The 13,093-nt window shown below is 36.7% G+C and overlaps 2 protein-coding genes across 2 annotated transcripts; one reads left to right on the top strand and one right to left on the bottom strand.

Moving 5' to 3' along the window:
• Positions 1-1,234: 1,234 nt before the first annotated feature.
• On the bottom strand, positions 1,235-5,397 carry LOC111432211 (pentatricopeptide repeat-containing protein At3g29230). Its single transcript, XM_023069079.1, has 2 exons — positions 5,337-5,397; positions 1,235-3,821 (listed from the first exon to the last, which is right to left on the bottom strand). Exon 2 carries the CDS (start codon positions 3,764-3,766, stop codon positions 1,967-1,969), a length of 1,800 nt encoding a protein of 599 aa, XP_022924847.1. The 5' UTR covers positions 3,767-3,821; positions 5,337-5,397; the 3' UTR covers positions 1,235-1,966.
• An 812-nt stretch (positions 5,398-6,209) lies between these two features.
• On the top strand, positions 6,210-11,656 carry LOC111432181 (pre-mRNA cleavage factor Im 25 kDa subunit 2). Its single transcript, XM_023069021.1, has 7 exons — positions 6,210-6,426; positions 6,751-6,796; positions 9,457-9,550; positions 9,627-9,700; positions 9,799-9,885; positions 10,890-11,000; positions 11,225-11,656. Exons 1-7 carry the CDS (start codon positions 6,308-6,310, stop codon positions 11,294-11,296), a joined length of 603 nt encoding a protein of 200 aa, XP_022924789.1. The 5' UTR covers positions 6,210-6,307; the 3' UTR covers positions 11,297-11,656.
• Positions 11,657-13,093: the final 1,437 nt, after the last annotated feature.

The following is a 13,093-nucleotide window of genomic DNA, read 5'->3' as shown; positions in this document are numbered from 1 at the left end:
GCCTGGTCAGTACCTAGCCGCCGGACTTTTTTTTGTTCCAATGAATCGTAGATAAAATTATTTATTTTATTTGAAAACACAAAATTTTTTTGAAACAAAAAAAAAATCGAAACAACAAGAATCATAAAAAGATATATAGAATCAAGGTGCCATTCCTTACTATTATTCTTTATTTTAGTACTTTACTAGAATAGAATTAAAAAACTTGTTAATTTTTTAATTAAAATGAGTCCTCTTTTCCTAATCTCATCAGTCGCCCTGATGAAAATACGTCAACGTTCGAATTTTCATGATTCTTTTCTGATCCGATCTTTTTATTATTTATTACTACGACTTATTTTCGTCTTCGACAAAAGGTCAATTTATATGCAATAATTGCATTGTAGCGGATATAGTTTAGTGGTAAAAGTGCGATTCGTTCTATTAATCCCTTAATAGTTAAGGGATCCTTCGGAATTATTAATATTCCGATAAAAAACTTTTTTTCTTAAAAGGATTTAATTCTTTACCTCTCGATGAAAGATTCGAGGAAAAATATAAATTCTCGTGATTTGTATCCAAAAATAAGTTCGAAATTGAAAAAATTGGATCACGAAATTACGAAACATAATTTTATTGAATTGGATCAATACTTCCAATTGAAGGAATAAGGGATCCATGGATAAAGGTAGAATTTTTTCTAATCGTAACTAAATCTTCAATTTTTTCTTTGGATAAGGGAGATTGAAGCAAAAAAAAATAGCTATTAAACAGTGTCTTTGGACTGAAGGACAGCGTTTACCGGGTTTTACTTTTAGCGCCCCTTAAACGACGCCGTTACATCTGGTTTTGAGCTTTCGCCTATTGAAAATTAACCAATTATTATACATGATAAAATATAAATAATAATACTCACAATTTGATTAATTCCAACATGTTATATTACTTATCTTTATTGTATTTATCGAGCTCTAAACACATACAAAAACGTCCCAAACCCTTTCCTCCCTATCGTTTTGGTGAAAAATGCACTACTTGCTTACTCGAGCACTTAGGGTATGTGTACTTAAAATCTCAATTTTTTCGTCAGTGTAATATTAAAATATAATGATATACCTAATTATAAATATTCGATAATAACTAATATGAATGCATATGTATATGTTTTGATTTAACACTATTGTTATTTTTAAAATTTTAAAAGTTGCTATCAAAATAACTAATTTCTCAAAATAAAAAATAAAAATAATAAAAATAATAAAAAATTTCTCTTTTTAAAAAATAAGAATAAAAAAAAATTTAATCCAAAATTTTGGAATTCAAAAGATTTGAACATTAGAAGCAAAAGGTAGGACTTCAGAAATTTAAGGTTAAGCAATCCGAAGGCAAGACACTTCATTGTCCAGTAGAAGAACCGTCTGCTTCAGGAATTTTAGCTCTCTTTTGTTCAGGAGATCTGATATGGTCTTTCCATGGTGATCGATTCTCCACGAGCAATTTACGTTACGCCACCATCTAGAATGGTACGAACGGAAACCTTTAACTTCGTATATTTCGACCTTCACATGTTCAAGTCATTCCATTTGCCTCTAGCTCTGCTATGGGGGAATGGCCAACTTCTGGTGCGAAGGATCCTGTACGAGGATTCAGATATCCGACATAGCAACATTACTCGGGGCGAAGAACGTGCCTCCTCCAGATCCTTTCGAAGATCCTTTCGAACCTTTCATCTTGTTTCAACTACACAACTGTGTCACATTTCAAGATAACTTCATTTTTCCATTGCACCAGTAGTATGCAGCTCGTGATTTTCTACACATTGGTTGGGGAGGAGAACAAACCACCATTTATAAGGGTGTGGAAACCTTCCCCTAGCAGACGCGTTTTAAAGCCTTGAGGGGAAGCCCGAAAGGGAAAACCCATAGAGGACAATATCTGCAAGCGGTGGATCTGAGTCGTTACAATTCTATAGATACTCCAAACTCTATTAGCACGTGTTTGGAAAGCATGCAACTTGTTTAAGTTCACGGCGCAATCCGTTAATCATCTGATATATTTTATCAGATTTCGGATGTGATCGATCGAACACTGTAAATTCATGAACCTCATTATTGACCTCGATGGAACTAGCACCCGATGGTTTTTGAGTTCCAAAACTCCGCATTCTCAACCTCACATCGGCAACACAGTCCCAATCGCCTGCTGCAGCATATATGTTCGACAACATGGATAAATTACCCGGATTAGATGGTTCCAACTTAACCAAATGATCGAGAACCTCTCTTGCAAGTTCGACAGCATTATGCATACGACACGCCCCTAAAAGGGTGCCCCAGATGATGACATTTGGTTCCATTGGCATGGTGCGAATGAGCCTGATGGCTTCTTCAAGCCTTCCCTTGCGACCCAAAAGGTCTACCATGCAACCGTAATGCTCGATTTCATGAACAAGGGCGTAGTTCTTTTCCATTGAAGAGAAGTATCGAATGCCATCGTCGATCAATCCCGCATGCGAACAAGCACACAAGACTCCGATCATAGTAACTTTGTCAGGGGAGAAGCCCTTCTCTTTCATTCTTTTGAAAAGCTCGAGCGCTTTCTCTCCGTGCCCATGCATTGCCAGTCCATGAAGCATAGCATTCCAAGACACAACATCTTTGTTTTGTATGTCATTAAAGACATTGTACGCAATATCCAGCCTACCACATTTTGCATACATATCAACCAAAGCATTGGAGATTTCAGTAGTACATTTGAAATTGTGGTTCTTAATGGAAGCATGTATTTTCTCACCAAGCCCAAGCAGACCAGACTCAGCACTAGCAGCCAATATACTTATTACTGCCCCATTGTCTAACTTCACGCCAGCCTCTTCCATTTGATCAAACAAGCCAATGGCTACTTTGGCTAGCCCTTTCTCAGCAAAGCCAGAGATAACTATGGTCCAAGAAACCAAATTCCTCGTGGGCATTTTATCGAACAACGTTTGTGCCATCTCCATATCCCCTACCTTGCAGTACCCCAACAACATTGTCGACCAAGAGACAACATTCCTCTCAGGCATGGCATCAAACAATTTAAATGCATCATCCATTTTCCCAGCTTTAACATACCCATCCAACATTGTGTTCCAACTAATACTATCCCTTATAGGCATTTTATCGAACACCTTCCGAGCTTCTTCGTACAAACCACCCTTTGCAAATCCAGAGATCATTGAATTCCATGACACAACATCCCTACAATCCCCCATTGACACAAACAACTTCTTCGCTGTCAAAATTCCACCAGACCCACATTTGGAATATGAATCAATAAGAGAATTTGGCACAACTACATTCGACATGAAACCAAATTTCTCAATTTGGGCGTGTACCATTTCAATAACTGGCAACCACCCATTCCCAGTACAAGCTTTCAGAAGAAATGGGAAAGTGAAATTATCAGGGTATAATCCATCAAATTGCATGGTGAAGAAAGTGGAAAAGGCCTGTGAAGGTTGTGAATTCTGGGCGTGGGCTCGAATCAGAGTGTTGTACAAATGGACATTTGGATATTGAACTTGATTGAAAGCGTTGGTGGCGAGGGGCATTTGGCGGCAAAGAGAGAAAGCAGATATGAGTTTGGGAACAACATAGAGGTCGAGGTGGAGATCGGATTTGAGGATTTGAGCGTGGAGTTGCTTCACTTGGTTGAGGTCTGTGCACTTGTGGAGATCTGATAGCTTCTGCTCAAAGAGCTTTCGAGTGGAAAACCAAGAGGGCGTTCGAGTTAGGACGCTGCACATTTGAATGGCTTCACACGCAAAACTGGCAGATAGAGAAGCTTTAGCCACGCCCTTCCTGTCTTGCTCAAGACAAAGACAATCACAAATAATTACGAGATGAGTTAGAAAAGTAATCTGAAAAAAGCCAAAGGAGATTCCAAAGACATTCTCTAATGGACAAAGGAGCAAGCAGCTAATACATCTCTATAAAGATATCTCAGACTTGAAGCATTTGGGAGTAAACACGTCCCAATATACTAGACATCAAAGAAGAGTGTTCAGGGATAAGTAAGGAATACATCTCCATTGGTATGAGGCCTTTTGGGGAAACCAAAAGAAAAACCATGAGAGCTTATGCTCAAAGTGGACAATATCATACCATTGTGGAGAGTCATTATTCCTAACATGGTATCAGAGTCATGTCAATAGAATCCTCAAATGTCGAACAAAGAAGTTGTGAGCCTCAAAGGTATAGTCCAAAATGTGACTCAAGTGTTGATGAACAAAGGGTGTACTTTGTTCGAGGACTCCAAAGAAAGGAGTCTAGCCTCGATGAAGGGGAGACTATTCGAGAGCTACATCAGCCTCAAGGAAGGCTCTATGGTGTACCTTGTTCTTGGGGAGGATTGTTGATGATTATTGGGAGGGAGTCCCACATTAGCTAATTTAGGGAATGATCACGGGTTTATAAGTAAGGAATATATCTCCAGTGGTACGAGGCCTCTTCAAGAAACCAAAAGCAAAATCATGAAAGTTTATGTTCAAAGTGGACAATATCATACCATTGTGGAAAGCCGTGATTCCTAACAAAAACACCAATTTCCGCTCTAAGGATTTTAACCATACTGGGAAAAAAATAGTTGAAAACTAACTTTTGCAGGTAACAGCACCAGTTTGGACAAGTACCCCGGTTCATTTCTTGTATTTACTCACAAAATATCGAATCCCTTGACAGTGACTTGGGTTGTTCTTAGTTCAATAGAAGATTATGCAAGCAGGCACGCCGTGTTGTCATTCTCTTAGATTAAATAACAGTTTCCCAGCATAAACAACAATCTGGACGCCTCGTCCTTTCTTATTTTACTTTATTCAGATTTCTCCTAAACTTTAAAACCAGATTCCTCTTCCATTTCCCGGAAGTTTTCAGCAATCACATTGTTCGTAGTAAGGAAAAGCCTTAGAAGCAGCTTACTCACATGGTGTCAATTAAACCAATCAGCTTCCAAGGATCTAATTCTCCGCCAATCTAATTCAGAAATAGTATTTTCTACAACCAGAATTCATCAAACACAAAAGTAGCACAGGAACAAACAAAGAAGTAAAAACCTACAGATGAAAAGCCTAACAAATCAACCAAACGAGATAAGAAGGCCTTCTGCAAAATCTTTAAGTTACAGACCCTCACTCATTCTGCAAGTTTCTTCCACCTACTCAACCAGAACACAGCGCCATGATCAACTTTCGAACCGAAATTAAGATTGTGAAGCTAATGAGCTAACGGTGCGTGGTTCAAAAATCAAAATCATACACCAAAACACATGCCCGCATAAACAACAATAAACGCGGCAACAAGGTAAAAGATGGTACCTACCTTGAAATAAACCGAACAAGATAGTAAACAAAGAGCAGAGGGTAGAATAACAATCAGCCGCTTCCCGCTCAGAGCTTGCGGGAAGAATGATTTGCCGCAAATGAGAAATTGACCCGGTCCTAACTTCAGTAACATGGATCATGATAATTTTGTCTAAATATCACTCTTTAAAATCAGGTCGGTAAATTTTGTTAAAATAGCCTTCTTCTTTCCGAAAATGCCCTCCATTTTGTGGTAATTTTGACATTATAAATTGACTTTATGATATAAATTCATGAACTAAATATTGGTTAATATAAACTAAAAAATATAAATAATTTAAATTTAAATGAAGTAAATAAAATGTGGCTCCGATCGAGTTAAAAGTTTAATTGACGGTCCAAATACTAATCCAAAGTTCGGTATGATAATCATAGACGGTTAAAAGATGTAAAGTTACGTGGAAGTTACTCCGAGTTAATCAAGTCAATTTTTTTAATTATTTAAAAATGTATATTTATTTATCGTACATATTACATTAATAACTAAATTTTTATAGAGCTCAAATATCGAACACTCACAAGTTATAATGCAGCACTAACATCGGTTATAAACGTCAATTCTTCTTAATATTCGTGACAATCTTTAAAAATAGGATTGGGTTGTAACCTTAGGTTGATAGTTGTCCAAAAAAAAATGTCGACCTAACTCGAAATTCTTGTTTTAAAAAATTTAATCGAACCCAAATCTTGAGGAAAAAGCTAACCTAACCGTGCCTGAGTTTGGTGTGGGGATGATTGGGTTATTATATGAAACACTTAAAGGCCATTTTTACAAATTTGGGGTTATTTTGACAAATTATTTAGAGGGATATTCAATCAAAACTTCCACGTAAAAGACATTAAAACCAATTAGCCCGCTGGCAAGGGCCGATCGCAGGTTTTTTCCACTTCTTCCCGCCTTTGCCCGGCAGCTGCAGAGTGAACACAGCCATGGTGACGTCGCCGGTGGTGAACACCTATCCACTTTCCAGCTACACTTTCGGTACCAAAGAGCCAAAGCTCGAGAAGGACACCTCCGTCGCCGATCGTCTTGCTCGCATGAAAGTCAAGTACTGCAAATTTACTCGATTCCTTAAACCCTAGATTTTTTTTTTTCACCGCCTTAGTTTTGTGTTGGTCTTGAAAGTTAGGAAATTTGGCTGTTTCTTATGGTGGATTCTTGGTCATTTTATATTTGATGTGGATAGTATTACATGAAATCGTGGAAGAAGGTGTAGCACTTTCAAGCCATTTGTTCATAGATAAACTTAGTGCTTTCTTATTGCTACCTTGTTTCTTTGTTTCTTCCTGGCCTGAAAAATTGATCTATCATTTACCGGGTTTGGAGGGGCATTGAGTGGAATGAGTAACATGTACTGGTGTTTGGTTCACAGCTATATGAAGGAAGGCATGAGGACAAGTGTTGAAGCAATTCTGCTGGTCAGTGCTCATATTTTCATCTTAATGTACTCATTGCCTTGCTTCGTTATTAATACTTTTTTGAAAAATTAACGTTTAAATGGACCATTAGGATACAAATGTAGTAGTTGGATGTCATGGTTTGTGTCTTCAGTTGTGAATCGTGAATAATTGTAAATGTCTTCATTACTTACATATACGCATGCAAATAGCTGGGAAAATTGTGCTGTTGAATCCTTGTGCTTATTGAAAGAAAGGGATCACTAAATCTGAACATTCATCATTATCATCTTTTAGACTATACCAAAAGCAAGCATCCAATGAAATATTTGTATGTATTAACATGGGATCTTCCCACCCGTGATATCAAATACTGATTACATTTGATGTCAAATACATTAATTAATCTGTTTTTGGTTGCAAATCTAAAGTAGAGGTTTTAATAGCTCTATAACTGACATTTATGTATTTGGTAAAACAACTCCAAAATATCCAAAATCTTTTAGGATTTAAGCCTCCGCAAATTGGATTCAGAATTGACCTAAAAATTCAGTGGCAAAATATAAAACGAGCTCACTGAAGTTGATGCTTTAGGAATTGCCTACCATGCATTAACAACTTATTTATGAATTTGTGGAGGAAATTAAAGTCTAACTGCAAGCACTTGGAAGAACCAGTAGGATTTCAGTGCATTGCATTGTGCTTCCCAGCCTGGTCATCGTCTAAATGCCATTTTACTAGTGAGATGGTGACATGACAATAGATGGGTACATGCTTTGTTAAGTGGGCCAGCTTGAGAACCGAAGAGGATCTCTTCTCTTTATTCTAGGTTTGAAGGAATTTACTTTCTCCTTGAAGCTCTTGATTAGGATCCCCTTGGATCTAATAATAAGGAATGATTAAGTAGCCTTTTAAAGAAAAGAAGTTTTACTGGCGATGGTATGGAAACGGTAAGCATCAGGCTGTGAAGGACACATCGGGACATAGATGTTCTGAAGATATTTCATTTCACATCTCTAGACTCTAAGAAGACCAAGCTGACCGAGGTTGGAGATTCGAATTCATCTGCTAACCACCTTTATTGATAAACTTTTAGCTCGAGTGTATGTGGAAACTTGATAGACAAAAGCAAACACTGCCAAGGGCTATCATTCAGAACCATTGAACAGGGAATAGACAAACGTGGATGTTGTTTTAGTTGCCAATGTAGTGGTGGACAAATGGAAACTAGAAAAAAGGGCTTGGTTCTTAAGGTGGATCTCAAGAAGGCGCACAGTATGTTGACTGGCATTTTCTTACATCAGAACTTAATAAGAAAGGTCTTGGATGAAACAGATAGATCGGATCTAGAACGACATCTCTAACGCTGCATAATAAAAAACGGCATCAAGATTAATCAATTGTAATATGTCAATGGTACTTATGTTTTTGTGCCTATTGTAACACTAACGTTGAAAAATCTGAGTGATGTTGAAGAATGTGGATCGTTTGCTGTTATCTCAGTCGGGCATGAGGCCCTTGTTGGCAGGGATGAAAAATGACTAGGACTTCGATTCTTTTATGAGCCAGAAATCTGAGCTCAATCAGGGAGGTGAATTACAACAAGGGGAGGTAATAATACTGCTGTATGTCCTTAGACTTATATCTCCAAGTTCATTTAGGAAACTAATAATTACATTCTGTTGAAAATTGGAAGGGAATCCAATTAAATCTTGGAAGAATTTTAGCCGCAAAAAGGAGAGTGGCCATTGGCCTCCCTCTTCCCTAGACTTTATCTTCCAAAAAAAAATGGGAAAAACATCAATAACCAATATTGGTTGAGATACGAGGTCTCAAGAAGCTTGATTTAAAGAGAAATCTGTTGGATGCTGAAATACAGGGGCAGCCTAACCTTTCAAAATTTGATAAGAAAAAAGAACGTGTTGATGAATCTAAAGGAGTCCAAAAACAGGAGGATAAGCAATCCAATCCACGGCTTAAGGGGTTTACAGAATGGGACCTCAATTATTCAAGGCACACTATGATTACAACAGAACGTTTTTAGGGTCACCAAGAGGAGCCCAGGATTTGTTTTTGAAGACTTTGTAGTTTCTCGCCACCTATAATTTCCACTGCAGCTTTGATAGAATTAGTGTAACCGTCCAAGCCCACCGCTAGAAGATATTGTCCTCTATGGGCTTTCCCTTTTGGGCTCCCCCTCAAGGTTTTAAAACGCATCCACTAGGGAGAGGTTTCTGCACCCTTATAAGGAATGATTCGTTCCCCTTTCCAACCGACGTGGGATCTCACAATCCACCCCATTGGGGGCCCAACGTCCTCGCTGGCACACCTCCCGGTGTCTGACTTTGATACCATTTGTAACAGTTCGAGCCTACCGCTAGCATATATTGTCCTCTTTGCTTTTCCCGTCCGGGCTTTCCCATAAGATTTTAAAACATGTTCACTAGGGAGAGGTTTCTACATTCCTATAAGGAATGCTTTGTTCCCTTCTCCAATTGATGTGAGATTTTACAATTAGACCAAAGAATTCCAGTTTCATGCCTTCGTGAGTTGGGCACTGAATGTTTTTAAAATTCACCAAGTCTCTCTTTAGTTTCTGCAATTTAGTGACTGATATTCTAGAGAGTCATGTATTGGTGTAATTTTATCTTTTCATTTTTTTTCCCCTTTCAATTCCACAGGTGCAAGAACATAACCATCCCCATATTCTACTTCTGCAAATAGGCAATACCTTTTGCAAGCTCCCTGGTGGCCGGTTGAAGCCAGGAGAAAATGGCAAGATTTTATATACAATTCAAGCCCCCCCCTCCATTGAGTAAAATCTCTCTCACGTTTGTTTTAACATCTGCAGAAATTGAAGGTTTAAAGAGGAAGCTGACGAGCAAACTGGGTGCAAATTCACCCGCTCTCCAGCCTGATTGGCAGGTTTGGATCATTTCTTCTATTTTCGCGTGCAAATCTATTTTCTGAAGTTATATATGTTCCTACTAGGAATTACATTCTTCATTGCAAATTTCCTGCAGATTGGTGAATGTGTGGCTACTTGGTGGAGACCAAACTTTGAAACTGTTATGTATCCTTACTGCCCCCCTCATATTACTAAAGCCAAGGTATATAAGCCTCTCTCAAACCCTCCCACCCCCACCCCCTATAGTGCTTGATGACATTTGTTTGTGGTAGCTTTGACCAAGGTTTAAAATGTTGATATCAATGAAAATTTTGACGTTTCATTTTATGAAAATGTTGATTGAAATATCGATCAAATGTCGATATTTGATTGATATTTCTGGAAAAAATTATAACAAAAAAAAAATTAAAAAAAAAGTGCATTAATAAATAACATTTTATTTTTTAAAAGAAGATAAAAGGCTCATTGTTTATCTTATATACATAGTATTCATAGTGATGTTTTGCTGCATTTTTGTTAATTTCATTTGAACTTGTGGACGTGCAAATGTCGACATTTGTATGGAAATTTAATACTTTGACTTTGACTTTGAATTGGAATTTGCTTTGCGCTTTGTTCGGCTTTCTTTGTGGTGGATTGTAGAAACTTCACATCATTAATTATTCAAGCTGATCTGATAGCCTCTTTATCCTCCCTCTTTTTGGGTTGGGGAAACGTCTGGTAGATATTTGTCCGGCCGTTACATATCGCCATCAGCCTCATAGTTTTAAAAGAGAGGTTTCCACACACTTATAAGAAATGTTGTTTCCCTCTCCAATCAATATGAGATCTCACAATCTACCCCCTTGGAGGGCCAGCGTCCTCGTTGACACAACGTCCAGTTTCTGGCTCTGATACCATTTGTAACAGTCAGACCCACTACTAGTAGATATTGTCCGCTTTGGGCCGTTACGTATCGCCATCAACCTCACGGTTTTAAAATGCGTCTACTTAGGAGAGGTTTCCACACTCTTATAAGATATACTTCGTTCCCCTCTCTAACCAATGTGGGATCTCACAATTTCCATTTTACTCCGATTAGCATTATGAAGGGAGTAGAAATCCTTTTCAGCCTTTTTCTTTTCTTAATTCTTGACTTATCGAATCCTTTTTTTTTATTCCATATGAAAAAAGTGAAAATCCTAATCAGGGTTTTGGATGATCCAGGAATGCAAAAAGCTCTTCATTGTTCACTTGTCTGAAAGAGAGTACTTCGCAGTTCCTAAAAATTTGAAGCTGCTTGCAGTTCCTTTGTTTGAGCTCTACGACAACGTGCAGGTAAGTTGCATTTTTCTTCGTATAAACGAGTTTCGTGCATATTAAATAATTGTTTAGCTTGTTGGGCAATGTCGAAAACCTGCTGAATTATAAGCAATTAGTAATTGATTTTCTTGATGCTGGATGAGGATGATACTGATAGTACCTGTAAATCCCATTAGTCTCAAACTATCATGCCATTTTTAAGCTAAATATTAGTTTTCGGTTTTCGCACTTGATTGCAGAGATACGGACCTGTTATATCGACGATCCCGCAGCAGCTTTCCAGGTTCCAGTTCAACATGATCACCACATGAGGTATCAATACAAGAACCCTGAAATTTGTAGCATGCATCATGGACTCCAATTTGCTTGAGATAGTTTGAACTTAGAGGACATTATCAACCTTGCTTGAGATAGATTAGTGTACTCGATAGACTTGTTGTTCTCGATGTTTTTCACCGATGTGTTTGTGAAGAAAACCCCGAGAAAAAGTTCATGTTTATTCTAACAATAGCGGAAAAAAGAATCGACCGAGTTCGTGTATCGATTTAACTTGATGAAAGTCCTAAAAGTGTAATGTATGTCTATTGAATCAATTGTAAAAGTGGTTAAATTGTGGAAACTTGGACATCCTCGGTTCTAACTTTCAAGTGAGAATCATAGCCTTGGCTCTCTGCATCTCTGGTTTAATGCTATTTTGAGCCATTTCTGGGGGATTCTTTCTGTTTGAATGAAAAAAATTTAAAATAAAAAATAAAATTTAGATAACTCTTTTGTTTTCCATTTATTTATTTATTTTTACCTATTTTTTTTATTAGTAAACTAAATAAAATTATTTTTTATTAAACTATGCCTAGATCTATTTATTTATTTATTGATGTTATTGATATTTATATACTTCATTATGGCTAATTAAATAGTCATTACTCATTAAAGAAAATCAGCCTTTGGTTACTTAATTGTAAGTAAATGGGTAATTATTTATTTTTGGTTTGTCTTAATAATGCTTTAAATAATTAGTAATTATTAATTAGTTTGTCCCTAATCAATCATTCAGCTATAAATGTTTTTAAGTCGTTTTAAATTAATAATAAAAATACACAATTATTCAGTTTTTATTTATTTATTTATTTATTTGAAGTTTTTTTGGGCTTTTGGTTATCAATTTTTTTTGGGTAAATAAAAATTTAATATGATGGGTAAAAATGGTATTTGTAAGTTAATTTTCAAAAACTGAAAATTCGAAATATGTTAGCTATCAATTAAATATAATTTTTTTTAAAACAAAAAAAAAATCATATATTTATCAAGACGACGTAAATGGTGAGTAAATGAGAAAATTACTACCGTTGGCTAATTTAGCACAAATAATGTTGCTGTATTATTGAGATAATTGATGAGACAATTACTAATGACTGATTATTAATTACTAATTACTAATTAGTAGTTAATTTGTCCCTAATTAACCTATAATAATGAAAAGATATTCATAAACTCTTTAATTTTAATAAGCACAAAATAAACTTGATCACCGTACATATTAGTTGTGAAATCCCACAACAGTTGGAGAAAAGAACATAATTTTTTTATAAGGGTGTGGAAACATCTCCCTAATAGACACGTTTTAAAGTTGTGAGGCTGATAACGATACATAACAAGCCAAAGTAGATAATATTGGTTTGCGGTGAACTTGAGCTACTACAAATTATATCAGAACTAAACACGAGGCGGTGTGCCAGTAAAGACGCTGGATTTCCAAGGGAATGAATTGTGAAACCTCACATCAGTGGGAGAGGAAGAGGACGTAGCATGCCAATAGACTGTTACGTTAGTTATTGAATTAATTGTATTTCACGTCTAATACGTTTATTAAATTAAAAGAAAAAGTTATATATATTCTTTTTTGATATATTAAATATAAAATTACACTTATTAAATAAAATTTCCCCCATAAACCACCGAGCTCATCATAATTCCAAAATGACCCCATAAGTCTCGTAAAATTGCACAACAGCCCCACAAGAGGAATGAGAATTATAAATCTAGGTGGACCCCATGTTCGGGGAAAGATATCCACGTTTGCGATGACCCGTCCATCTTCAACAATTGTG

This window comes from Cucurbita moschata, unplaced genomic scaffold (assembly GCF_002738365.1).
Source record: "Cucurbita moschata cultivar Rifu unplaced genomic scaffold, Cmos_1.0 Cmo_Scf00037, whole genome shotgun sequence".
In the NCBI taxonomy this organism is placed as follows: Eukaryota; Viridiplantae; Streptophyta; class Magnoliopsida; order Cucurbitales; family Cucurbitaceae; genus Cucurbita; species Cucurbita moschata.
The sequence above is the reverse complement of the archived record's forward strand: the minus strand, read 5'-3'. Positions and strand labels throughout refer to the sequence as shown.